General features: G+C 36.6%; 2 protein-coding genes across 9 annotated transcripts in view; one reads left to right on the top strand and one right to left on the bottom strand.

Moving 5' to 3' along the window:
- The window catches only part of CPM (carboxypeptidase M), a 134,540-nt gene extending 111,959 nt beyond the window's left edge, over nt 1-22,581 (top strand). The window contains exon 9 of the mRNA XM_067697285.1: nt 21,873-22,581. Within this exon, the coding sequence (XP_067553386.1) occupies nt 21,873-21,902 (30 nt within the window). The 3' untranslated portion in view covers nt 21,903-22,581. The remainder of the gene's footprint in view (nt 1-21,872) is intronic.
- On the bottom strand, nt 580-25,267 carry MDM2 (MDM2 proto-oncogene). Of its 8 annotated transcripts, none has more exons than XM_067697278.1 (12): nt 24,896-25,266; nt 24,325-24,393; nt 24,119-24,203; nt 21,334-21,408; nt 19,105-19,238; nt 16,839-16,888; nt 13,357-13,424; nt 13,131-13,227; nt 9,140-9,300; nt 5,286-5,441; nt 4,170-4,247; nt 580-2,498 (listed from the first exon to the last, which is right to left on the bottom strand). In XM_067697278.1, exons 3-12 carry the CDS (start codon nt 24,197-24,199, stop codon nt 1,923-1,925), a joined length of 1,476 nt encoding a protein of 491 aa, XP_067553379.1. In that variant the 5' UTR covers nt 24,200-24,203; nt 24,325-24,393; nt 24,896-25,266; the 3' UTR covers nt 580-1,922. The 8 variants fall into 8 exon arrangements, with proteins under 8 accessions (XP_067553379.1, XP_067553378.1, XP_067553380.1 ...); XM_067697277.1 differs by having other exon boundaries at nt 24,959-25,266; XM_067697279.1 differs by having other exon boundaries at nt 25,066-25,266.

Raw genomic sequence — 25,267 nt, 5'->3', positions numbered from 1 at the left:
CTGTTCTAAACTCATAGCTCAGTTAATTTTATTGTCCTCACCCGAGTATGTACAACTGACATATACTGGAGAAATACACTGGGACCTTAAATCAAAGTTGTTATTTTCCACTATTTTGTTGAAGATTTAATATAAATCAAGATGTTAATCTATACAGTTTGAGAGTTATTTCAGAATTTTATGTTCTGATCCCATCATTCTTATAGGATGTCATTCTTATAATTTTTGGACAATTTAGAGAAGTTAGGACAATTTCAGCTAGTATAAAAACAAACAGTCCTCCTGTTTATTATATCCCTTATCATATCAAAGAGACTGGAGAATGAGAAATATGTAAGTGCTACTTACATAGCACCAAAACGATCTACCTAGTTCTTTTATCTAGAAAGAATACGGTAAGTCCCCTGCAACGAACGAGTTCAGTTCCGAGAGCCCGTTCGTAAGACCAATTTGTTCATAAGTCCAACAAAATTAGCCTAGGTACCTAACACAACTAACACAATCGGCTATATAGTACTGTACTGTAATAGGTTTATAATATTTTCACACAAATAATGCATAAAAAACAAACACAAAAAATAAAGAAAACATTTTTAATCTTACAGTACAGTACCTTGAAAAGTACAGTAGTACAGTACAACAGCTGGCATACAGGGGCTGGCATCAAGTGAACAGGCAAGAAGAGTTACTGACTGAAGGAGGGAGAAGAGGTGGGAGATGACAGAGCTGAAGGATTGTCAGCAACAGGAGATGGAGGGCAAGCTGCAATTTCACTCACACCTGACGTTGATGGCACAGGTTCTGGTTCCTCGCTGGATTCAATTCTACCTACCCTCTTGAAAAACCGATCCCATGATGTCTGGGTAGTAGCTCTTTTTTTCTCCTCATAGATAACACGGTAGCACTGGATTGCATTCTGAACGGCTGCTGCAACCTTCGTGTACCACTCTACGTTCGGGTCCTGTGCCTCAAAAACTAACAGTGCCTCCTCAAATAAAGAAAAAACCCTTGCCATTTTCTGCATCGTGAATCTCTTTGGTTCTTCTGATACTTCTTCCTCTTGTCACTCCACTCTCAATTATTTGCACTTTTGTTTCCATCAGCAGTATCAGCTACATCACTGCTGCTTTTATGCTTGCCTCCAGACATCCTGGGCTTGAGATAAAGATACTATACTACTGTACTCTACACAGTAAAGTACACAAAAGCACAACCATTTGTAGGGGATGCACGCACATGACAACGTACTCCACTCACGTGAACTTTCGTGACTGGACATGCCAGCTCACATTCGCATCTTTGAAAGTTGGCAATTTGAAGGTTCGTATGCAGGGGACTTATTTTTAAGAGGCTCTGAAAGACTAGAGAAACTAAGGATTGGAAAGTTTAAGAGTATGTAAAATTTAAATATTAAATCTTTCACACGAACTTTTCCTCCTTACATGAAAGGTACTGAATAAGTTACATTTAAATGTCCTACTTATATATTTTTTAAAAGGTCAGATACTTCTCATTTAAGAGAAAGTGGAAATTATTTTAAATAACGAGCGGTAGGAATTTCCCTGATGGTACAGTGGTTAAGACTCTGCACTACCACTGCAGGGGGCGTAGGTTTGATCCCTGGTTGGGGAACTAAGATCCACATGCAGAGCGGTGCAGCCCAAAAAAAAAAAAAAAAGGGGTAGAGGGGTAAAGGATGAACTCTATATCCAATCCAAATTACATTAAAACCCAAATATAAAATATCAACAGAAGGGGCATTTTCCTAAAAGGAAGTAACTATTCACTATTGGGAGAAACCTACATGTAGTAAGATACTTTCTTGCTTTGATACAGCTAAAAAAATAAAAATAAATTTCATGTCTAAATTTTGGGGCTTATATAGTTAGAAATATATAATTCTACTTTTATAGGTAGTTCAACTAGGGGAAATAAGTTAGCACAATCATTTGAATTGGTTGTCTGCATACGGGGCAGGGCTTATTCCTTTTCTTTAGCTTCTTTGCACATGTAAAGCATGCCATAAGATGTCCTGTTTTGCCATGGACTATGCAACCATTTTTAGGTCGACCTTGGCAAATCACACAAGGTTCAATGGCATTAAGAGGAAAACTAGATTCCACACTTTCTTCTTTGTCTTGTGTTTCTTCCCTCTCCAACTCTTTGACATCTTCTTGGCTACTATAAATGATACTATTAGAAGTTGATGGCTGAGAATAGTCCTCACTTTCTTGGGATAGGGAGGCTTGTGTGATCTTATCATCATTTTCCTCAACACATGATTCTTTGGAATCATTCACTGTAGATTTCTTACAGTCAGGGACATCAAAGCCCTCTTCTACTTGTGCTGAGTTTTCTAGTTTGGCTTTCTCAGACATTTTCCCTTTATCTTTCCCTTTATCTTCAGGAAGCCAATTTTCACGAAGGGCCCAACATCTGTTGCAATGAGGTGGAAGGGGAGGATTCATTTCACTGCATGAAGTACACTTCCAATAGTCCTTCAAGGAAACAAGACAGTTAGCTTCCGTAACCCTTCAATAACCAGTCACAGCAACGCTAGCAACTTGTTCAATATGTCTAAGGTAAAATGTATCATACAGCTCAATTTTCAGCATTTCATGTCTTATATAAAGCACTCAACAGTCTTTCCTCAAGCATGAGCTTGTAAATACATTTTTTTCCCAGCCAAACTATGCTAAAAATTCTAAAATGAAAAACGTATTCACCATGACCTTAACCATGTACCTGTAAAGTTATCTGTTCAAGGACAGAGTTGGTTCATTTAGTTAAAGCAAGTGCTATGGGATCTTCTCTGTAATGAAGCCTGTACCCACTCCACTCCCTTAAAGGCTCAAACCTGATACTGTGCCCAGTCCACCAAATCAATCTAGACAAAACTATCAACCAGTCTGCCATTGACTAAGACTCTCTTAGAAGTGCTCTAAAACCAGGGCTCAACTGGGTGTTCCCTAACTACACCCACAAAGGAAATGCTAAAACATTCTTTTCAGCAATCACAGCCAGATAAACTCTGCCATCCTTGTCACTATCCAGAATGTATGCCCCTTACTTGTCTATCCTTTTCTGTGTTCTCGTCTCTGTAACTGCTCATTGCTTCATCCTTATTCCAACTTATTTCTCAAACCTTTCCACCCACTATGCAATCTGGATAACAAATTCCCCCACATCCCAAGCCTCTTTACTGAACATATCCCTTATCTCCCTGCCTTACGAGAAGCATGGTTCTTGCCTGAGGACACTGTGCATGTAAAACTTGCCATAAGAGGTCCTTCCTATCTTGCCATGAATAATGTAACCATTTTTAAGTTGCCTGACAAATGACATAAGATATTAGCAATAAGGGTGGAAACTTCATTCTCCCACAATGGTTCTTTCAAGTTGTAAAAGCAGGTATCTACTAAATGATAAAACCAAAGACAGGTCTTGTAATACAGGAAGAAAGTGCTTCAAGAGTCCGATAAATTACAAGATCTATGTCTAAAACATTTCACTCAGCCTGACATCAAATGACTCAACTAGTTACTTGAATTTAATATAGCAAAATATTTTCCTAAGATTTTACAATTTCTCCTCCTTTTTAGTATTTGGATAATTAATAATTGTTTCTATCTCAGAAAGAGAAAACTGAGATTTCCTATCCAAATATAACAAAAAGCAGTATTTAAGAACAAAAATTAAAGCAATAATATTTGGTTAAAAAAACACACATCCAATACCTGAGGAACCCTGTGAAGCATGAAATGTAAATGTTTAAGTCCAGATTTCTTTAATAGAAAATCCCACCACATATTCTAATACAAATCAATATGATATTCATATTTGATAAGATTGGCAAAATATTGGTAACTGTTAGACCTGAGTGATAAGTACAACGGAGATACATTATACTATTCTCTATGCTGTACATACCCAAAATTTTCCATAATGAAGTTCTTCAAAAGTTCAAATTCCAACACAAAAAACTAAAAAGTATAGCAACAGATCCCAACCCAATAAAAGAACAAAAATATTTTAAACCATTAAAACTTAAAAAAAAAATGTTAACTTTATAAAAACTACCTCATGTCAAGAAGTAGACTAGACATATTTTTCTAATCTTGACTTCAATGTTATTTTTTGATTCCTTGAAAAAGTAAATGCATACTTACAGCTAAGGAAATTTCAGGATCTTCTTCAAATGAATCTGTATCACTCTCCCCTGCCTGATACACAGTAACTCGATACACCTAAGAAAAAGAAAAACAAAAAAAACCATTACCATCAATTCATCACCTTTTTTCTTCAACCAGTAAGGCTTCTTAGTGATAAGTGATAAGTCCTAAACAAACAACATGTACTCAGTCATTCCTCCGTATTTGTGGGCAGACTGGTTCCAGGACCCATAAGGATACCTAAATCTGCAGATGCCCAAGTCCCTTATGTAAGATGGCATAGTATTTGCATACAATCTATGCACATCCTCCCCTACACTTCAAATCATCTCTAGATTACTTATAATACCTAATAAATGCTATATGAAAAGTTGTAAATACAACGTAAACGCTATGTAAATAGTTGATGGCCCACAGCAAATTCAAGTTTTGCATTTTGAAACTTCCTGGAATTTTTTTTTTTTTACTCGAATATTTCCAATCTGCACTTGGTTGAATCCACCAATGTGGAACTCGCAAATACGGGGGTCCAATTATGTTATATATGAGATATCTGAGACAAAGGTGTCATGGAATGAGTGAATATAAAGGGGGGGAAATGGAGGATGGTAAAATCCTCACCCACTATGGTAAAAAGTCAACATACAGGAATGTTTAAAATAAATAAAGTAAAATATTCAGTACAAGCATTTTTGTTTTATAAATATGGAAGTATTAAATTACAGTGAAATAGCTAGAAATGTTGAAGCTCGTCACTTCCAGGAAACAGATCTGCTGGTAGTATGTGACTTTTAACTGCATGCATGCTTTACTTTTTCATAAATTAAAAATGAAAAAGGAGAATTGAATTAAATATTTTTAAAAACGAGTAGACTAATATAAGAATGCTCATTAAGGCCTACTGACTTCTTGACATTACATTTTTAAAAATATAAATAAGACAACAAGGAATTACAAAGCCTCAAGTCCACAAACCAATATTCTAGTTTGAATAAATCAAGAGTCAAAGATTGTGATGTGAAATCTGAACACATTATTATTTCAATCTCATCAGTCAACGAATATGGAAAGTATTTAAGAACTTTAGAATATAATCAGAGAAAAAAAAACTACCTCATCATCTTCATCTGAGAGTTCTTGTCCTTCTTCACTAAGGCTATAATCTTCTGAATCCAGAGACTCAACTTCAAATTCTACACTGAATTGATCTGAAACTGAATCCTGATCCAACCAATCACCTGAATGTTCACTTACACCAGCATCAAGATCCTAAAATCGAGGGGGAAAAAAAGCGACTTAATGTACATTACCTGTTGGCCTGCAACAGCTTAGCTCTTCCCTGTGCACCTAATTCCCCCTCAGTTCCATCCTGCACACTGACACTAGGTTAAGCTTCTGGGTTATGATTAGATAAATATTTTCTCTGTTCAAAACCCCATTATATAAAAGAAAAGGCCAAATTCCCTTGGCATTCAAGGTACATACAGGAAGTCTATATTAACATTTTCATATTATCTCCAACTAGACACCCCCCTATCCCCACTAAACAAGAACATTAACCAGATCTAAACTGTTTCCTAAACCAAACTTCAACTTCCACACCTTCCCTCTAGCTGGAATAACTTGATAGTTTTCAAATTCTGCTCATCCTTTTTTGCCAAAGCCTTTGTCAATACTATAACTAGAAGAGCACTCCCCACCTTTAATTATCTGTGCTACTTATATTATTGAGTATTATATATTTGCACACACAAATTTTGCAAAACATAATTTTGTACACGTTTCTTATCTGAATTATACATACTTTAAGAGTTAAGACCATGTCTCAATCATCTTTATATCTTCCAACTGGTAGAATGCTAGTAGCTACAACATATACAATAATTATGATTTATGTTTAATGAACTTTGAGAATAATTTCTTTGGAAGAGCTTTCAGATATAATTTTTTAAATCTATTTTTAAAATTCTGTATCTGCTCATGTGATTCATTTTAAAACTGATTAATAGTATAAGAACCTAAGAGAACCTTCAGTCCCATAATATTTGCCATCAGTGGCTAAGGGTAGGAACATACACAAAGCAGAAGGCTAGAACTAGAAAAAGTATTTTGGTCTAGTAGTCAGGATACATACATTCTTATTCTAGATTTGCCACTAAGTAACTTTCAACCTAGACATATTTAGCTTGTAAAGGCCACAGCTATTTCATCTATGACACATGAGTTTGGATTAAATGATCTCTAATATTCCCATCATTTATAAAAACAAAAACAAGGTATTTATTTTACAACCACTGAGGTCAAAAGACTGTTTTAAACCGTGATGATAGGAAAGTAGTAGTAAAAGCAACATTCATTGAACTGCAGTTCTAATTCCTAAAAAAAGGCTGTATTAACAATCACATTAAAATCGCAAGTCAAGCTAGAATACAATAACAGCTCTAATAACCTAAGAAACTGGACACTTCAATTAACTAGGCTTTAGTGTACTATGTTTAGAATAAGGGGGTAAAAATCACAATAAACATTAAGTTTCAGAAAGCATCTTCTATGGCAGGAGTCAGCAAACTGTGCCTCACCACCCATCTATTTTTATAAATAAAGTTTTACTGAACACACCCGTGCCCGTTGTCTGTTAGACTTGTTGTCTATGGCCGTTTTTGCCTCACAGCCGTAGAGTTGAGTAGCTGAAACAGATACCATATGGCCTGCAAAGCCCCAAATAGTTACTATCCATCCCCTTACAGAAAAAGTTTGCCCACTCCTATTCTAGGGTTCTATGAAGAAAGCAAAATTAAAAGTAGTTTTCAGGACTTCCCTGGTGGTGCAGTAGTTAAGAATCCGCCTGCCAGTGCAGGGGACACGGGTTCGAGCCCTGGTCCAGGAAGATCCCACATGCTGCAGAGTAACTACGCCCGTGTGCCACAACTACTGAGCCTGCACTCCAGAGCCCGTGAGCCACAACTACTGAAGCCCGCGCACCTAGAGCCTGTGCTCCACAACAAGAGAAGCCACAGCAATGAGAAGCCCGCACATAGCCCCAGCTCACCGCAACTAGAGAAAGGCCTCGCACAGCAGTGAAGACCCAACGCAGCCAAAAATAAACAAATAAATTAAAAAAAAGAAAGTTTTCAAAAGTTTAGCTAATGTTCAAAAAAGAAAAACCTAAAAACTCTTAAATACTGTATATTTAAAAAGTATCAGACAGGCTTGATCTGGAAAGATCTTAAAATCCCTGTTTTTCTGAATTCCAATTGTGACAATTATTAGTTATGTGATCTTAAACAAGTTATTTGAAACACCCAAGTCTTAGTTTTCCCATCTATAAATGGAGTTTGAGGCTGCTGAGGTGATAAAATATGTTAATTGCCTGGTATAGAGCCTAGAATATAGCCTTAGTTCCCCCAATGTATTAAACCCAAAAGAAAGAAAAGATGGGAGGCAAATGCACTTTCCTTTAACTCCCTTCACAAATTGGTGAATGACAAGACCAAATAATGTGACGTGCTAAAATGAAGGAAAAAAATTAGCCTTACCAAAAGCTTTCACAACTAGGGACTTTGCCTCAAAAACAATAGATCTTTAACAGAGAGGATTTTTAGAAGAGAGCGTAGAATAGGACTAACAAAAAGAAATACCCTCTATACTGCTTTGATAACAAGGCAGTGTCCCAGGTAGAAAGAACAAGGACTTTTAATACCATTTAGCTAGAATTCTGAAACAACTTTAATAGACTGTAAGTTTAAATGGCACATAGTCGTCGTATTAAAACCATTTGTAAGGAATAAAATTATCCAAACATGAAGTTGGTGAGACATCAAGTTTTATTTAATTGGATTCAATTTTTAGATCACACATATTTGTTCTCAAGACCCTGTATTTTTTTCATAGCATTTATTCAGTATTTTAATTATTTGTTTGATTGCTGATGACCTATCTCCCAATGAGGGCAGGGATCATAACTACCTTGACCACCACTGTATCTCCAGTGCCAAATGGAACCTGGCATAGAAAAGACACAAATATCTACTGAATGAAGAACTTGCTCTTGGAGGAGCTCACCATGCCATCTAGTGGCCTACATGAGTAACAGCTCTATTAAGTACTAACTCCAGAAGGCACCTCTGCATCCATAAAATCACTGCTTTGGAAGAAAAAAATGTAAAGATAATGAAGAATAATACATAAAAAGAATATGGTTACTATCACATTTTGTTCAATCCTTTACATCTTCTAGAGAACTATAAAATAATCACTAATATCCAGAATAATCGCCATGAAATGTTGCCATATCACAAATAAAGAGTCCAATTTTAATAACATTTTAAAGACAAATGTATAATGACAAGAAAGAAAACATTCCATTTGTCAAGCATTCTTGTTAGCAAAAATTTCTTTACAAAACCTCCTTCAGTGATATCTCTTAAGAATGTTAATGCTGACTAATACTTTGGAATTTTGTATCAATGATCAAAAAGTACTGATACTTTCCCATCATGCATGCAATAATATACCAATATTTCACAGTCTTATTAAAAAGACCTCCCCTGATGTCTAGACCTACATATGGCAAATGTGGATATCAGGCTATGTTCACTTATTTGCTGAGAGCTGTAATAAGATATATTTACTCTAAATATGCAAAACAAAATTGCTTAGAATCTTAAGATATCTTTGGTGCAGTGGCCCACAAAGGTTCTCCAATATGTAGGGTGACATTAATAACTAACATAGGCACTAATTTTACCAACACACTCCAGTGCAACTCCATTATCTTCCACCCTTCTCCGCAAACCCGGGGTTGGGAGTGGGGAAGATCTATACAGTTTCATTTGAAAGAAAATTTTACCAAGTGTATAGCAGCAATCACATATCATACATGTGCATTCTATCTGGATGCTTATTAGGACTGCCAGAACTAGACTAAAAATAAGAGAGTCCTGTTTTATTTAAAATGAGAGGATTACCGGATTTGATGGAGTCCCTGTCGATTCACTGCTACTGCTTCTTTCACAACATATCTCCCTTATTACACACAGAGCAAGGCTTTCATCAAAGGAAAGGGAAATATTATCAGATTTGTGGCGCTTTCTTTGTCGTTCACCAGGTAATTCATCTGAATTTTCTTCTGAATATGTAAAGAAAAACAAGTTAATTAAATTGCTGTACTATAATGTATTTAGAAATTGAGCTGTCTTAAGTTACCTATCTGTACTAAAATTGTTTCAATGAAATTAAACAGAGAAAAATAGTGAATTACTACTGTTTCAAAAGTCAACACTCTTATTGGATCTGTCCAACTTAGAGTTATAGCAAAACACTACATTTTTAAAAGCTTTAAAGCTTGTTTCAGAACTTTATCAACTCACAATTAATTTAATCCATCTAGACCTTTTATTAACCAGTCTACAATTTTTCTGTCAAAATCAGAATTTAGGATATAAGATTTCACTTTTTTTCCTGGAAAGAACCAACTGTTTAACTTACTTAGAAGGTATTCCTAATGTTTCAATTTCCTTAGTATCCAGTATTTTCAACAGGAATCAAAACCAGTTAAAACTGGTCCATTTTATTTTATTTATTTTTTGGCCACACGGCATGAGGGATCTTAGTTCTCCAACCAGGGATCGAACCTGCACCCCCTGCAGTGGAAGCACGGAGTCTTAACCAGTGGACGGCCAGGAAGTCCCTGGTCCATTTTATTTTAAATAAGAAATTATCTCTGACTTAAAGTGAGAATGTTACCAAATCTGTCAGGAACATAAATGAAGAGTCCTACCTTACACCAGACATAAAAATGAATTCCAAGTGGATTAAAATACCAAATACAAGGAACAAAACCATCCAACTACTTATATAAGAGAATATACCGGGGTGGGAAAGTATGATGTGACACTACAAAGCCCTCAAGAAAAAGACTATCAAGATTAAGTTAGTTACTTAAGGCTTACATGGCAAAATAAAATACTATAAAAAAGAAGCTAAAAGGCAAATGTCAGACTGAAAAAAAATCTGCAACACATAATAAAAAATGATTAATACCCACTTTATATAAAGGCCTCCTACCAACCAAGTAAAAGACAAACTTAATTTAAAAAAGAGTCAAAGATATGAAAGGGCAATGCATAAAACACAAATGACTAATAAACATGAAAAAATGGCTTACCTCTCAGTGATCAAGGAAATGCAAATTGAAATGAGATACCATGTTTCACTCATGAGAATGACAGAAATTAAAATGAGAGACAGTCTCAGAGATTTGGGAGAAAGGACTTTTTATACACTACTGGTAAAAACGCAAAACAGTGTAACATTTTATGGGCAGTTTCTCTATCCTAGACAAATATCTGCATAATCATTTAAGGATTTATGAGCAAGGGTGCTCACTGCAGCCTTATATGTTAAGTATCTAACAGGGTTATGAGATTAAATAAAATATAATCCATATGCCTGAAACAGGTACAACTCACACCTTTGCTCACTCCATTTCCCTCTCTTGATCTTCCTAGTCAGAAGTTATCTCTTCTTGCTCTGAATTCCCAAAACACGCTTATATCCTCTAATTTTGTATTTATCTCTACAAGATCACAAGTTCTTGATATAAGTTCTTAATGTCTGTATTCCCTATAAAAGGTGATCTTGGTTGAAAGATGTGGGCTAGAAGGCCAAAACCATGCTGCTGATGTGTATTTTTTAACTCTATTAATAACATTTGGGGCTTTTTTCTGATTATTAAAGTATTGTATTACTCACAGTAGAAATTTTTAAAAAACAGACAAAAATTTAAATGTAAATCATCTATAATATTACCACTGAGATAACTACTAATAACATTTTAGCATAATAATTTTCCAGCTGTCATTTAAAAAATTTACTTCCGTCTAAAAAACATATTTATATCACACTATATGTACAACTTGGGGTTGTTTTCTTTTTTTTTTTTTTTTTTGGCCGTACCACATGGCTTGCAAGATCTTAGTTCCCCACCCGGGGATCAAAACCAGGCCCCTGCAGTGAAAGCACTGAGTCCTAACCACTGGACTTCCAGGGATTTCCCAGGGGTTGTTTTCTCTTAAACATTCTTTTACATTACTTTTAATGGCTGCAGAATATGGTATCCATAATATAGGTTCATCATAATTGAACCATTCAGTCCACAAATCCAAGCACCTTCTTTCTGTCTGGCACAGTGCGAGGCAGTGGGTATACAAAAATGAAGTCAGCCATCATCCCTACCACCAGAGGAAGTTTACGTTCAAACATCAAGGCATCCAAAATACGATCATTTACAAGCTATAACGAGTGCTATGAAGGAAACAAGCAGGGTGCTAAGGGAAAGAATAACAAGAGGGGATCCACTTTTCCAGGTGGTTAGGGACAGCCTCTCTGAGAAAGTAATAATTAAGCAAAAATAGAAAAATGAGGAGCTGGTCTTACAAGACTGAGGTAGAAGAACTTCTGGCAGAAAAAAACTGTGCAAACACCCTTACAGCAGGAAAGAATTCTGACTTGTTTGAGGAACCAATCAGTGCAGTTAAAACACAGTGAAGGTGGGGAAAAAAGCCAAAACCCAGATTAAAGGTAGAACAGGGCCTTGTAAGCCAACATAAAAGTGTGGGTTTTATTTGAAGGTCAATGGTAAATAAACAAAGTGGGGAAGTGACACAATCCAATTCACCTTTTATGATCCCTTTTGGTACTGTGATGAAGGACAGAAAGAGCAAGTAACTAGAAACAGAAAATCAGAAGCTGCTGCAGTGGTCTCGGTAAGAGATGACAATGGCCTGGACTAGAGTGATGACATTCTCTAGCATCATATATGTTTTCAACTATGAATAATGCTATAATTAATATCTCTACATATAATCTTTGCATTTCTGATTATATCCTTAGGATAGATTCCTAGAACTGGATTACTGTGATAACGGTAAGAAAGCCAAGCCTTTTTATAATTCATAAAGGTTAACCAATTTACACGAATTGATACACCAACAGTGCATCAGTGCCAACACATAGTTAGCAAGTTAAAAAAAAAATCATCTTTCCTAATTTGAAAGACCAGAAAAGACACCTTTTTTGCATTTTTTGTTATTTATAAAGCTAAATCACTAAAATCCACTCCTCATATTTATCAGTCATTTCTATTTACTATGAAAAAAATTTTTTTTACAAGTTGGATTTTTAATATTTTTCTTATTGACTTTTGGAAACTTATAATAAGGATATTAACACTGTCAAATTTAAAGTGAATTTATTTCAGTATGTTGTAATTTTTTTCATTTATCTTCTCAACTCATTTAGTATTCATTTTGGCATAAGGCACAGATATAACTTGATTTTTTTCCCCCCAAATAGCCATTTGTTCTACTCCCATGTATTACTCTGCACTTGCTGCCCTTTGCCCTCATGTACAAAACTCTACTCTGGATTTATCTATCCTACTTCACTGATTTGCCAAACTCTTTTTTTTCCACTGAATCATAGTTTTAGTTATCATGACTTTCATCAGGCAACAGCCTCCTCCTGTTCTCTCTGTTAAAAATGCTCTCAGCTATTTTCTTTACCTCGTCCTCATTTCTAAGATGCTATTTCTCTGTTTTTAAACTCACTGGTGTGTTTTATTTATTAGAAACAACAAATACTTTAACTGTTAAGGTGACTAAGAATGATGACTAAAATAGAGTTTATATCCTTGTCCTCTGTTACCACGCACAGCAAAAAGCTGGCTAACTATAAAATCCAGCAGGACACAGTAAAATTGTGCCTGCTGTAGTCAACCAGAAAAATGTTGCTAAGAAAGCAATTTTAAAACCAAATAAATCATATAAAAATAAGAAACTCAAATTCATTCATCTAAACCAAAAAAGCACAATTTCATTAAGCCTAAATGTACTAATTTCAGTAAAGAATGAACACTGAAAAGCTGTTTGAAAGTGCCAATTAAATACTCATATATACCTGTCTCACTAACTGCTCTCCTTCTAGATGAGGTAGATGGTCTAGAAACCAAATCTGAAGATGAAGGTTTCTCTTCCTGTAGCTCTTGCACAAGGTCCTAAGCATTCAAGGGAGAAAAGAACAAAAAATAAACCCACAAACTTATAACACGAAGAAGCTAAAAATTCATTGTTTTTAACACTCCAAATTTTCAAGAAACATCATAGTAGAATGAGTTCAAGATTACCTTTTGAACACTCCCACCTTCAAGGTGACACCTGTTTTCACTCACAGATGTGCCTGAATCTGATGGTTCTGACAGAAAATAAAAACAAAGAATCACAAACTAGGAAAGCAAGGGTTATTCAATAGATGTTATCCAGAACAAACTCCTCATACAATTTAACCTTTTAACCAACACTGAACGTGTAGTCTCCAAGTGCCATCCTGTGCTGAATACTAGAGACGTAAATGGATAATTCAATTTTAATATAGAAGATACATAAGAATAGTTATAAAGTACAATAAAATAAGCACACTAAAAGAAGTATTATAAGATAAGTTAATGGAGAAGACGAAGCAATGGTTATTTGGTAGAGATGCGGCAAGGTCTGAGTAACAAGGAATCAGGAGAGGTTTCATAGTAGAATATGTGGAAGTACGACTGGGAAAGGCTATTCCAGACTGAGGAAACACTGTGAAAAAAGCATTCAGAAGTGAACTACCAGTGTTTGTTGCAGGAACTACAGGTACTTCATTACTATGGGAATGTAAGCAGGATCATAAAGGATCCTGCCTGTCTTGCTAAACAGCACAAAGATATCAACAAGCAATATTCCTGCCACCAATCCCAAATCACTGCATCCTCCCCAGCTAATACTTCACATTCCTCCCTAAGGCACTGCTGCAGCCACGCACCATTAAAAAGGTTTAATCTAAGAGATAAAATTGATTTGCTAGTTCACAGCAAGTATTTTACCCAGCGAGCAATAAGGAACCCCTAAATGGTCACTATAAGCAGAAGAGTGACAACTCCCTCTGCCAAAATAGAAGAAAAAGAGAACAGAGGCAGGGAAACCAGTATTAGCAACTGCAATAACATAAATGAAAAGCATTAAAGTCTAAACTAAGACACGGAAAAAAGATCAATTCCAGAGAAATTAAAAAGGTAAAAACCAACAAGAACCTGGTGTCTGACATACAAGGCAAAGGAGAAAGGAGTCAAGAATTCCAAGATTCTACCTTGGGTGGATAAATGGGTGGTATAATTCAAAACTTCAGATGATGAACAGATTTGGATGGGAAGATAAACTGAAAAGTGGATAAAACTTTCAGGTAGGTAGGTTTAGTCTGTATGTAGATGTACAGACTTGGAGCTCAAGTCAAAATTTCAAATGTGGGATATATACCATCACCTAAGATCATAATCAAATACCTTTTACTACTCCCTTGAAAATATTTTCGTCTTAACACTGAAGCCCGGTCTGAGTATTAACATTTTGAAATTATATGCATTATCATAACAGTTTATTTATTTTTTATATTATGGGCAAGGTATTATACTGATTTAAGCTGTCCATATAAATAGGTTATATTTTGTTTTAGTATAAGAGATGTTACAAAACAGATGTAATAAAAAGGAAGCACTAAGTGTGACAAGTTTGAGAACAATGATACAGGAGTTCTGAAGTTAATTATATTAAACTAAAACCTGAAACAAACTCAGAATGGAAATAACATAAGTAATCTACAGGTCACCATCTCATTAGTAAAATCTTCCTAGCAATCAACCAAGATTTAAATGAATGAATGAATACATCAGGGATAATAATACTTCAGAAAACTGAAAATACTACAAGAGATACTACAGTTGTTTATCTGCCTTCATTTGATTTCATAAAGGGCTTTGTAAAACAAAATGTCAAGTCACCAGCCTAATAATTACTTCTATTCTGGGATAAGACAGTGATGTGCTTTTCTGGGTCTTAAATCCTAACTCTGGAAGAATAAGTATTCAATTCAATAAATTTACTAAACGTCGTATTAATAAACACTGTACTGTGTACTGCAGACTGCAAACCTGAAGAGGACACACTTGTGTAAGTAAGTTTAACAAAGTAATATAACAATAAAATCTAGATACGAAATAATGGGAGCACTAAGGAGTGGTCAGTTCGTTCTGGAAAATGAACAAGCTGAGAATAGTTCTTTTTTTTTGCAGTATGCGGGCCTCTCACTGTTGTGGCCTCTCCCGTTGTGGAGCACAGGCTCTGGACGCGCAGGCCCAGCAGCCATGGCTCATGGGCCTAGCCGCTCTGCAGCACGTGGGATCTTCCTAGACCGGGTCACGAACCCGTGTCCTCTGCATTGGCAGGCGGACTCTCAACCACTGAGCCACCAGGGAAGCCCTGAGAACAGTTCTTAATTATAGACTAAGAATGGACTTCGGGCTTCCCTGGTGGTGCAGTGGTTAAGAACCCACCTGCCAATGCAGGGGACATGGGTTCAAGGCCTGGTTCGGGAAGATCCCACATGCTGCGGAGCAACTGAGCCCGTGCGCCATAACTGCTGAGCCTGCACTCTGGAGTCCACGAGCCACAACTACCGAACCCCGCGCACCTAGAGCCCGTGCTCCACCACAAGAGAAGCCACCACAATGAGAAGGCCATGCGCTGCAACGAAGAGTGGTCCGTGCTCGCCGCAACTAGAGAAAGCACGCACGCAGCAAGAAAGACCCAATGCAACCAAAAATAAATAATAAATTAAAAAAAAAAAGAATGGATTTTAAGAAGCCTGTGGTGCAACTACTGAAGTCTGCACACCTAGAGCCCATGCTCCGCAACAAGAGAAGAAACCGCAATGAGAAGCCCGCATGTCGCAACTAGAGAAAGCCTACGTGCAGCAATAAAGATCCAATACAACCAAAAATAAATAAAGTAAAAACAAATAAATTTTTTTAAAAAAGCCTATGGTGTATTGGAGCCAGCTCCTACCAGCACTCCCAAGCAAACTGTGTTCATCTCTTCCCAACTCCGTGTTTGCGGCTGAAAATGGTCATGCTGAGTGTATTTATATTATGGAAACCAGTAACCACAAATCAAGGCTCTTCCCCTGGAGAGTGGATTGATAAACATTTACCGGCCTATCACTGTGTATGTTTAGGTGTATCGTTATGGAATAAGAACCTAGCACTTTCATCAGATTATCAACAGGATATGGAACCCAAAAATAACCAGTTAAGAACTACAAGTCTAAAGGAAGGGAAGTAAAATGGCACTCACCTGAACAAACTGGTAAACAAAGTTTTGTCTATTATAAAAAACACACAAGACAAGGACCCTTCCATTCAAATGGCCCTACCTAGGTATCTGTATTACTTCCCTAAGCCTTTGAATACGTTTCAAGGTTTGCTCCTATCGCTACTATGCAGAAGATTTTGAAATTATCTACCTTTCAAAGCAAATTCTAACCTGATATCCCAAGGCTTAAATTTATGTAACAGGATATTTAAATATCCACTGCAAATAAATGTGCATAAGAAACTTAGTATTATGTTGTTTTAGCTCATATGTATTTCTTCCTGTTAAATTTATCATACCCTTACTATAATTAAATATACAATGAGAGCAACTTTTAAAGCAAATCACAATTATAAGATGTCCGCACATCCACAGAATGTCTTTAATATATTTTTACAGTACATGCTTATGGAATTCAAAATGAACTTACCCTGCTGATTGACTATCACCAAGTTTCTATAAATCATTGTATATATTTTCCTTGTAGAGAGAAAAAAAACATGTACATTTTAAAATAAAAATGTATTTAACTAGACTTAACAAGACTTTTAAATGCATATTAGTATAAACTATCATGCTACAACCCAAAGTTTAAATCACTACATTCAAGTACTGATAAGCTTCTAGACACTAAAAACCACCATAGTAATTATTTGCACAATGATTACACGCAGCCACATTTAATAATCACTAAAGTCTCCCTAGTGCAAAGATTTCACATCTCCATTTCCTGAAACATGCCTTGTTGAGACTTTAGCAAAAGTCCCCAGAGAACTGGTGCGAACACACGAGGCAGGTTAACATACGTATTTTCAAACAGAAAAGAATTTATCTAGCTCCGGGCACAGACGAAGACTGCCTAAAAAAATAGCAGGTTATGCAAAACCCATTATATAGGAACTTCATTATAGTTTTTTTTTTTTTTTCGGTATGCAGGCCTCTCACTGCTGTGGCCTCTCCCGCCGCGGAGCACCGGACGCGCAGGCTCAGCGGCCATGGTTCATGGGCCCAGCTGCTCCGCGGCGTGTGGGATCCTCCTGGACCAGGGCACGAACCCGTGTCCGCTGCATCGGCAGGCAGACTCAAAACCACTGCGCCACCAGGGAAGCCCTCATTATAGTTTTGACTTTTATCAACCTTAGACCAATCATCTAATGGATTTTCTTTCTTGATCTGAAAATTTATTAAAAGATAGAGCAGTATACGGTCATTTAATACAGCCTGAGTACCAGTCACTGTTCTGGAAATCGGGGAAAACAAAGAATGAAATAAAAACAAATCTCTGCCCTCCTGGAGCATAAGGAAACAATTCACTTATGCCAATACTCAGTGAAGTCATGGTACATTTTTCATCAACTAATGACTTTAGAGAACATTTATTGGTCACAAGATATCATTTCTAAGTCTCAAGGTTAAGGGGAAAGTGCCAATCCCAACTAATTTTTTTCATCCTTGGGACTGATGATACAGCTCCTTAAACTCACAAAAAAATCAATATTCCTACTCGTATCTTTTCCCCAAGTCAGTAGTTTCCCCAGTGTTTAACCTCTCAACACATTAGAATTCAAGTCAAAGATAATTTTAAATTTGTGCTTTCCGTATCAGAAATTACAGCTCCAAACATTATCAAGAGTCAATACTCAGATGGTGCAAAATTATCAATATAGTTATTTCTTAAACTTATAAAATTAGAGCTTATATCCCAAGGCCAAGTATAAAATAACATAAATATTAAACAGATATCGTCTGTCAATGGAAAGAAGCTTGTATGTTAATTTAAAAGCAGGATGAAATTAAATATAGTATGTTCACAACAGGGTTAAAACACATCTGTGCATAATACATTGTAAAAATGACAAGTAAAAATACCTTTCGATGACAAATTAGTCTTTTTTTCCCCTATCATTAGCTTTCTGTCTTTTCTTAATATTCAATAATGAACATATACATATAATAATGAAGTTATTTTAAAGTTATAAATATCCCACTTAATTATCTTTTTAGCTATAATATTATTGAGCATTAAACACTAGTAGAATCTAGGTAAACGTTTCAGGTGAAAAGTATTCTTCTCATTAAGATACACTGCAAAGAGACTAACAAAAATGAAACAAGGAATTCCAAATGTAAAGTAAGAATGACTGAAAAAAAAAAAAGTCTAGAAAAAAAGTTCTCGGCAGAGTAATTCTAGAAATGCTATCTGGGTTAAATTCAGTTGATTAAGTGCCATAATGGTATATGACAAAGAAAAAGATCTTCAAAGTAACTAGGGCTCAAATTTAAGCAGTTACCACAGGGTATCATAAAGACTGTCTTTGGAAGTGACTGCAATAATAATATTTTTTTAATATGCAGTTACTGTAGCTAATATTTAACTGCTTACACATTGCCTCTTTATAACCTCCACATAAGGTATTTACATTGTTCCTACTTCATATTCAGGGGAAACTTAAGGCTTAAAGAGGGTAAGTCAATTTACCTAGTCTGACAGCTAGTAAATGACTAAGCTGGGTCTCAGACCCAGGCTTGTAAGATTCCAGAACTCAGGTTCTCAAGTAACATGCTATTTTACTAAGAAATTAAATTTCAGCATCTTTTATATATAATAACAATTTTCTCTGCCAAAAGGGAGTGAGGATGGAGGTGAACTGAAATGTTTGCCCAGCTGGCATTTTACAGTAGACTAAAGAACTTACCTGTGCTCTTTCACAGAGAAGCTTGGCACTCCAAACAAATCCCCTAGAAGATCATTTGAACAATACACAATATGCTGTTGTTTCTCATCATATAATCGTTTAGTCATAATATACTGGCCAAGATAAAATATAACCTGAAATAGAAATATGATTTCTGAGCATTAAAGAAAATTAAATGTTTCAAATACATTCAATAACATCTCATTTATCTGAAGAGGGTTAAACAACCAGCAACCACATCAATAACCATCTAAATAACAACCATTCTGTACTCCTAAATAAAAAAATAAAGCTGATTTTATATCTTTTTCTTTTAATTTGACTGAAGTAGAGACACTGCTTCTGATTTACTTAAACTTTAAAATGTGTCTTCTCTTTATTTGGCAGACTTTAACTTTGCCCAAATATCTAGGTACTACTTATTAGGAAGAAAGGAAAAGGCAGCAAAATGCAAAACCACTGATCACAATGAAAAGTTGCAGAATCAAAAACATCAACTAAAATATAGCAGTGACCTGGAGTCATTTAGTCCTGCACACCATATACCTCAACAACCTCTGAGGTCATCACAGATGAGAAGACAATGACGAATTACATCTACAGAAGAGTTTGGGAGAATTCAGTGAATGAAATAAACCCTTAAAGATATCATTATAATCTACACAATAAATAATCAAAATAATGACCCTGAATCATGCACATACAGTTAAATTATATTTTGTGTGCTCCATTAAAACAAAGTAGGCAATACATTTTTAAGACATCCACATACAAACCTATTAACAACCACCTAAACACATATGGTGTTTTACAGTTTACAATGTACTTTTACAAGTACTGTCTCCTGATATTTCATAGAATTGTTATCAGCATATGAGAAATAAGAAACTGACCCGATCTTCTGACTTCTAGCCCAGTGTGCTTTCTACTACCCCATACTAGCTTTCATTACTCTCCCACATACCACAGAACAAAGATTTTACAACTGAACACTGTGTCAGACAATATATACATCACTGTTACACGGTTTAATATTAGCATTCTAAGTCTTTATGATGACCTTGATCAATTTTCTCCTTATTTCTACCTACTACTAGTCATACGTTTTTGTTTCCTTAACTGGTTATATAATGATAATATAAGGTTAAACCCAAGTTAACATCCCAAAAACACCATTTACCTTGACACTTCCCTGCAAGCTCCGTCTATAGACTTAAATGGCTAAGCAGGCTTCAGACTTAAAGGAATATTCCTATGTGACCATGGATGGAAGAGATGGTAGACAGTGGAAAGGAAGAAGGAGAAGAACCTAGACTCTTTCTACCAAACGTCCCATAAGGAAACTTCTGAATGTGGCTAAAAAGGAAAAGGGTCTGGAATCTTTTCTTGCCCACTATGCTGATGTAAGTAAGGTCCTTCAGTGTTTTAAGTAATCTGAGCCCCATAAACTAAGTGTGAGAGATGGGGAAGAGGCACATTTCATTCACATCGAAATTTTCCCTAAGATGGCCCATCTCTCAATGAAGAACATGCTTCTGTGCACAAATTTAAAGCTAGAGAACAATACATTGAAATGTATCCATTAAATAGAACATATGTTCACAAATCAGCTCACCTCTATCCCAGAAAGATCAGTATACTGTACTCATGTACCTCTAGTGCAGAAGTTCTTAACCTGGGATCCATGAATGCCCAATAAGTCCTTGGATAGAATTCAGGGGGTCCATTAATTTGGATGGGAAAAAAATGTTTGTCTGTATTTTCACTAATTTTTAACTGAAATTTAGCTTGCCCTTCAATTATGAACATAGGCAACAAATCACAAAGTATTAACAATAACTGTGATTTTGTCACCAATAAAATCACAAGCATTTTTCATATCATACATACTATGCTTGATGTAAACATCTCAAAATATCAGTTATGCTCCTCACTACTTCCAAATTACATTTATTAGATCTGCTGCTAAATCTTAAGACTTAACCAGTGCGTCAAGTGGGTTCACAGCACAAAATGGCTAAGAACCCCTAAAGAGCTTCCCTTTGTCTGAGTTCCGGGCTGACAAATGAAATTCGAGTATAAACTGAATTTTCAGCTTCAAATTATAGTCCAAATGACCACAATACTTAACATTCCTGCTTACTGAAAATCCCTCCATATGACCAATTTCTCCCCACGGCTATACGTAACTAGTAAGACATTAAGTTATCTTAACTTAGTTCAGCTTACCTCTTTCATAGTATAGGTGTCCTTCTGTGCACCAACAGACTTCAACAACTTCAAAAGCAATGGCTTTGGTCTAACCTATAAAGAACACAGAGTTGCTATTATACTTCCAAATTATTCCGGAACTATAAGCCTGCAGAAAACTCATCCATAAAGAATTTCAATAAAGGTAGCAAACACAATGTTATCTCACAACATTAGAGACCTCAAAAACTAAGTCATAATGTTTTCACTAAATGTAATAAACTATGTAAACTGAATACCACAGACTGTGTTTGGGAAGAAAATGCTGGGATATAATTATTATGCAAATAATCACAGAACCCTCAAGTATCATCAGTTGCCATCAAAAACAGTACCCATGCCAGGGCAGTGAAAATTATTCTTTTTCCTCCAGCTATTTCTATCATCTGCTTATTACCTTACAAACTCAACGGTAAATGGAATACCCCAATGAGCTTACTATAAACTAAATTACAAAATACGAGAGAAAAGAGTAAATCTTTATGGTGGGTCCTTTTACCAATCTTTTCTTTCTACAGATTAGGTTCCTGAACGCTGGCGAACTTTAACCCAAGCTGACAAGGATAATTAAGAACAGATCTGGAGACTGAGACTCACATCCCTCAACTGCAAGCCAGCATTTTCTTCCTACTATAATATCATGCTGCCTTTTAGTTGGTCTACATTCCAAATATCTACTTGACAAACATTTATTGAGCTTCTGCCATGCACCAGACAGCACTGGATATTGCACACACACACAAATGACAAATAAGACATATGACCTGTATTGAAGGAGCCAGCCAACTAGATCAGGGTTTAATGTTTTTCTTTAAAGAGCCAGACAGTAAACAGTTTATAGCTTTTCTCGCCAGATAGTATGACTCAGAAGCATAAATTATATGTAAACCAATGGATGTGGCTCCATTTTGGTAAAACTTTATTCACAAAAGTAGGCAGCAGGCCAAATTTGGCCCATAGGCTGTAGTTTGCCTGCCTCTGACCTAGAGGCTTTTCAAGTTGTACTGAGAAAATATCTGGCAAGGGGGCAGGGATGTAATGTGTTTATGCTCTTTCTCCCTATCTGTTGCCGTATCAAAATCTTCAAAACTCAAGTATCTTTACAGCTACACAGCCACCCCTATACAGACTGGTGCCTCTGCACTCCCTTCAATATACTCCCATCCTGTCTAACTTTGAAATCTGACAGCAACCCAGTTCGGGATCTAACCCTCAGAACAAGATTTAAGAAAACTGCCTATTTCCAGCTAATCAACATAATATTATTTAATAACTGAAAGTTTTAAAATACACAATAAATGTAGTATTGAATCATTAATTGTTCTGATCATATGTTTTTTCCTATGTGCTTACATATACGCTTTACTTTCAGGCTATTTAAAGAATGAATTATCCCAGAAAACATAAAAAGTTACTTTTTTTCCTTCTAAAATTTTATATATACTATATTAACTTCAAACTACATAAAACAACCCAAAGTCAAAGTCTCCAATGGAAAGCCATCAGCTTTTTATTAAGACTTAAAAGACATGCATTAATAAGAAAACTACTATAAAAGACAATATCATTATTAATCTTACATTTAAGAACAGAAAGATAAATTCTAGATGTAAAAATAAAAAATGCTAGAAGAAAATACAGCAGTTTATCTGTATAATCTTGGGATGGGAGAGTTCTTCCAAAACATCATATGAAATTCAAAAGCTAGCAAAAGTCAAATTTTACTTTATAAAAATGTTCTCAATGAGAAAAAGAACAAATAAGCAAAGTTAATTTTTAACATTTGTAAATGATAAAAATTAAATACACTTGAAACACAGAGAACTATTACAAATTATTAAGAAAAATACAATAAGCCTAGAAGTGTATAGATAAGACCAAGCAAGCCCCAAAAGAAACAAATGATTTAACCAATGATGTGATGCCCAACCTCACCAAAGATTAGGGAAATACACACTTACACAATAATATAATACCTTTTGCCAAAAAAGGGCAAAATAACAGTGATAACATTCAGTTTTGACAGAGAGGAAAACTATTACACATAACACTTGTGTTAGGATACATATGCAAAGCAGCACCATCTGTAATACTCAAAAACTAAAGGCAATTTTAGAAAACCTATCAGTAAAGGCATAAATTTCTTAAATGGTACACTAATGCTGTGGATTACCATGCAGCTGTTAAAAAAGAATTCTGTAGGTTTTATTGATTGACATAAATGCTATTTGCTTAACATCTCTAGTATAATCCTATTTTAGTAAAACAAACTGAACCGCGACAGATTAAAACTCACATGTGCATATATATATGTGGGTATGCACATAGATAAAGATCTAAAAAGGAGATATGACAGATATGGTCAAAACAGAAGACTGGAATTTTCAGCTTTTACTTTATACTTTTCTGTAATGCCTAACATCTTTACAACAAGCATGAATTATTTCTGACTTCTACAAAAGTTAAATACTGACAGGTCAAAACAGAAAAAAAAAAAAGTCACATAATAAACATAACTTAAGCATCCATACTTAAGAAGATAATGAAACTGACTTTTAATTCAGTGTGGTAAAAAGCTAAGAAAATAAATATTGATTCTTACAGGTAACTTTTGCTCCACAGTCATGCCTGAGTGGCAGGAATTTAAGCTATGTACTACAACTTCACTTAAAGAGCCATGCTATAACTGGGGTCTGTGAAATCTAGTTGATCACCTCATAAAATAAATTTTTGCTAAAGTTACACTGGAGACAAAAATACCAACCAGGGTCTCTTGTTCCGAAGCTGGAATCTGTGAGGTGCTTACAGCACCATCAGTAGACACAGACATGTTGGTATTGCACATTTGCCTACGAGTACGAAAAGAAAACACACGATAAAAACTTGAAATACTGAAATACCTGTTTAAAAAAAAGACAAATCATATAGAAATAAGATAAATAATGCTTTTATTAGCAAGTGGGTCCTTACCTACATCAGCAGAAAATGCTACAGGTCGGTGACCACAGGTTCTCTCTCTCAAACAGCCAGTGAATACAGCTGGGAAAAAGCATGGTTTAAATAGCCCCAGCTGGAGACAAGTCAGGGCTTAGCTCCTTCTACTACCGACGCGGAACGTGTCCGAACTTGACCAGCCCCACAGGAAAAGCTGAGTCAACCTGCCCCCAGAACCAGCCCAATCTCGCCCAGACGTAGCGCCCGGCAGATACTAGCTACCGAACAGGCACCTGTCATTATTCTAACACCCACCCCCGCCCCCGGCAGCCCCCTCCCCGCGCACTTGACCTTTACCCCCGTGCCCGCGGAACCCCCTCCCAAACCCCCACCCGCTGGGAGCGCGGCCCCGAAAACCCGCCCTCCTCCCGAGTGGCGACAACCTCGCCTCCTTCCAACAAAACCTCCACAGACCCACATGCCCGGCGCCCCCCACCACGAAATGCACAAAGGCTGCGCGCGGGGCACAGGCGGGGGGTGAGAGCGACCGGGGAGACCCAAGTCACAAAGCGAACCCAGAACTGCCCACGCGCTTCCAGGCCGATACCTGCTGCTCACTAATTGGGGTTTGCCGCGCCTGGAGTCGGCGGGGTGGGTGAGGGAGCCGTACCTCGAGGCTTCCTAGTTCCCGTCACGGGGCGCGCGGAAGCCCGACGCCTTGGGCCTCGGCGACCATTCCACTCGCCGGGCCCAGGCCGCCGGGGCGCTCGAACTCACTAGGTCCGAAGGAGAAGGAGGCTCCTAGCGGCAAAAGCGGCAGGACCTCGGTCAGAGGGGTAAGAGCTACCCCTCAGGCTAGGCTTCTTGCTCCATTTTCCTTCCAGTCACACCGGGCCGCACAGGCCCCCAAAGGTGCCGAGCTGGCCGAGGTACGACGGATGCACGCCCCCTGCCGTCCGAGCGCAGCGCGCCGGAAGCC

This window comes from Pseudorca crassidens, chromosome 11 (genome assembly GCF_039906515.1).
Source record: "Pseudorca crassidens isolate mPseCra1 chromosome 11, mPseCra1.hap1, whole genome shotgun sequence".
NCBI lineage: Eukaryota > Metazoa > Chordata > Mammalia > Artiodactyla > Delphinidae > Pseudorca > Pseudorca crassidens.
This window is presented reverse-complemented; position numbering and strand designations above follow the sequence as displayed.

Coding starts and splice junctions, on each gene's coding strand:
- MDM2 (XM_067697278.1), bottom strand. CDS start 24,199: ATGTGCAATACCAACATGTCTGTGTCTACTGATGGTGCTGTAAGCACC. Junction 21,409..24,118: donor CTTCGGAACAAGAGACCCTG/GTTGGTATTTTT, acceptor TGTTCTTTATAG/GTTAGACCAAAGCCATTGCT. Junction 9,301..13,130: donor GAGAGCAGTTAGTGAGACAG/GTATATATGAGT, acceptor TTACATATTCAG/AAGAAAATTCAGATGAATTA.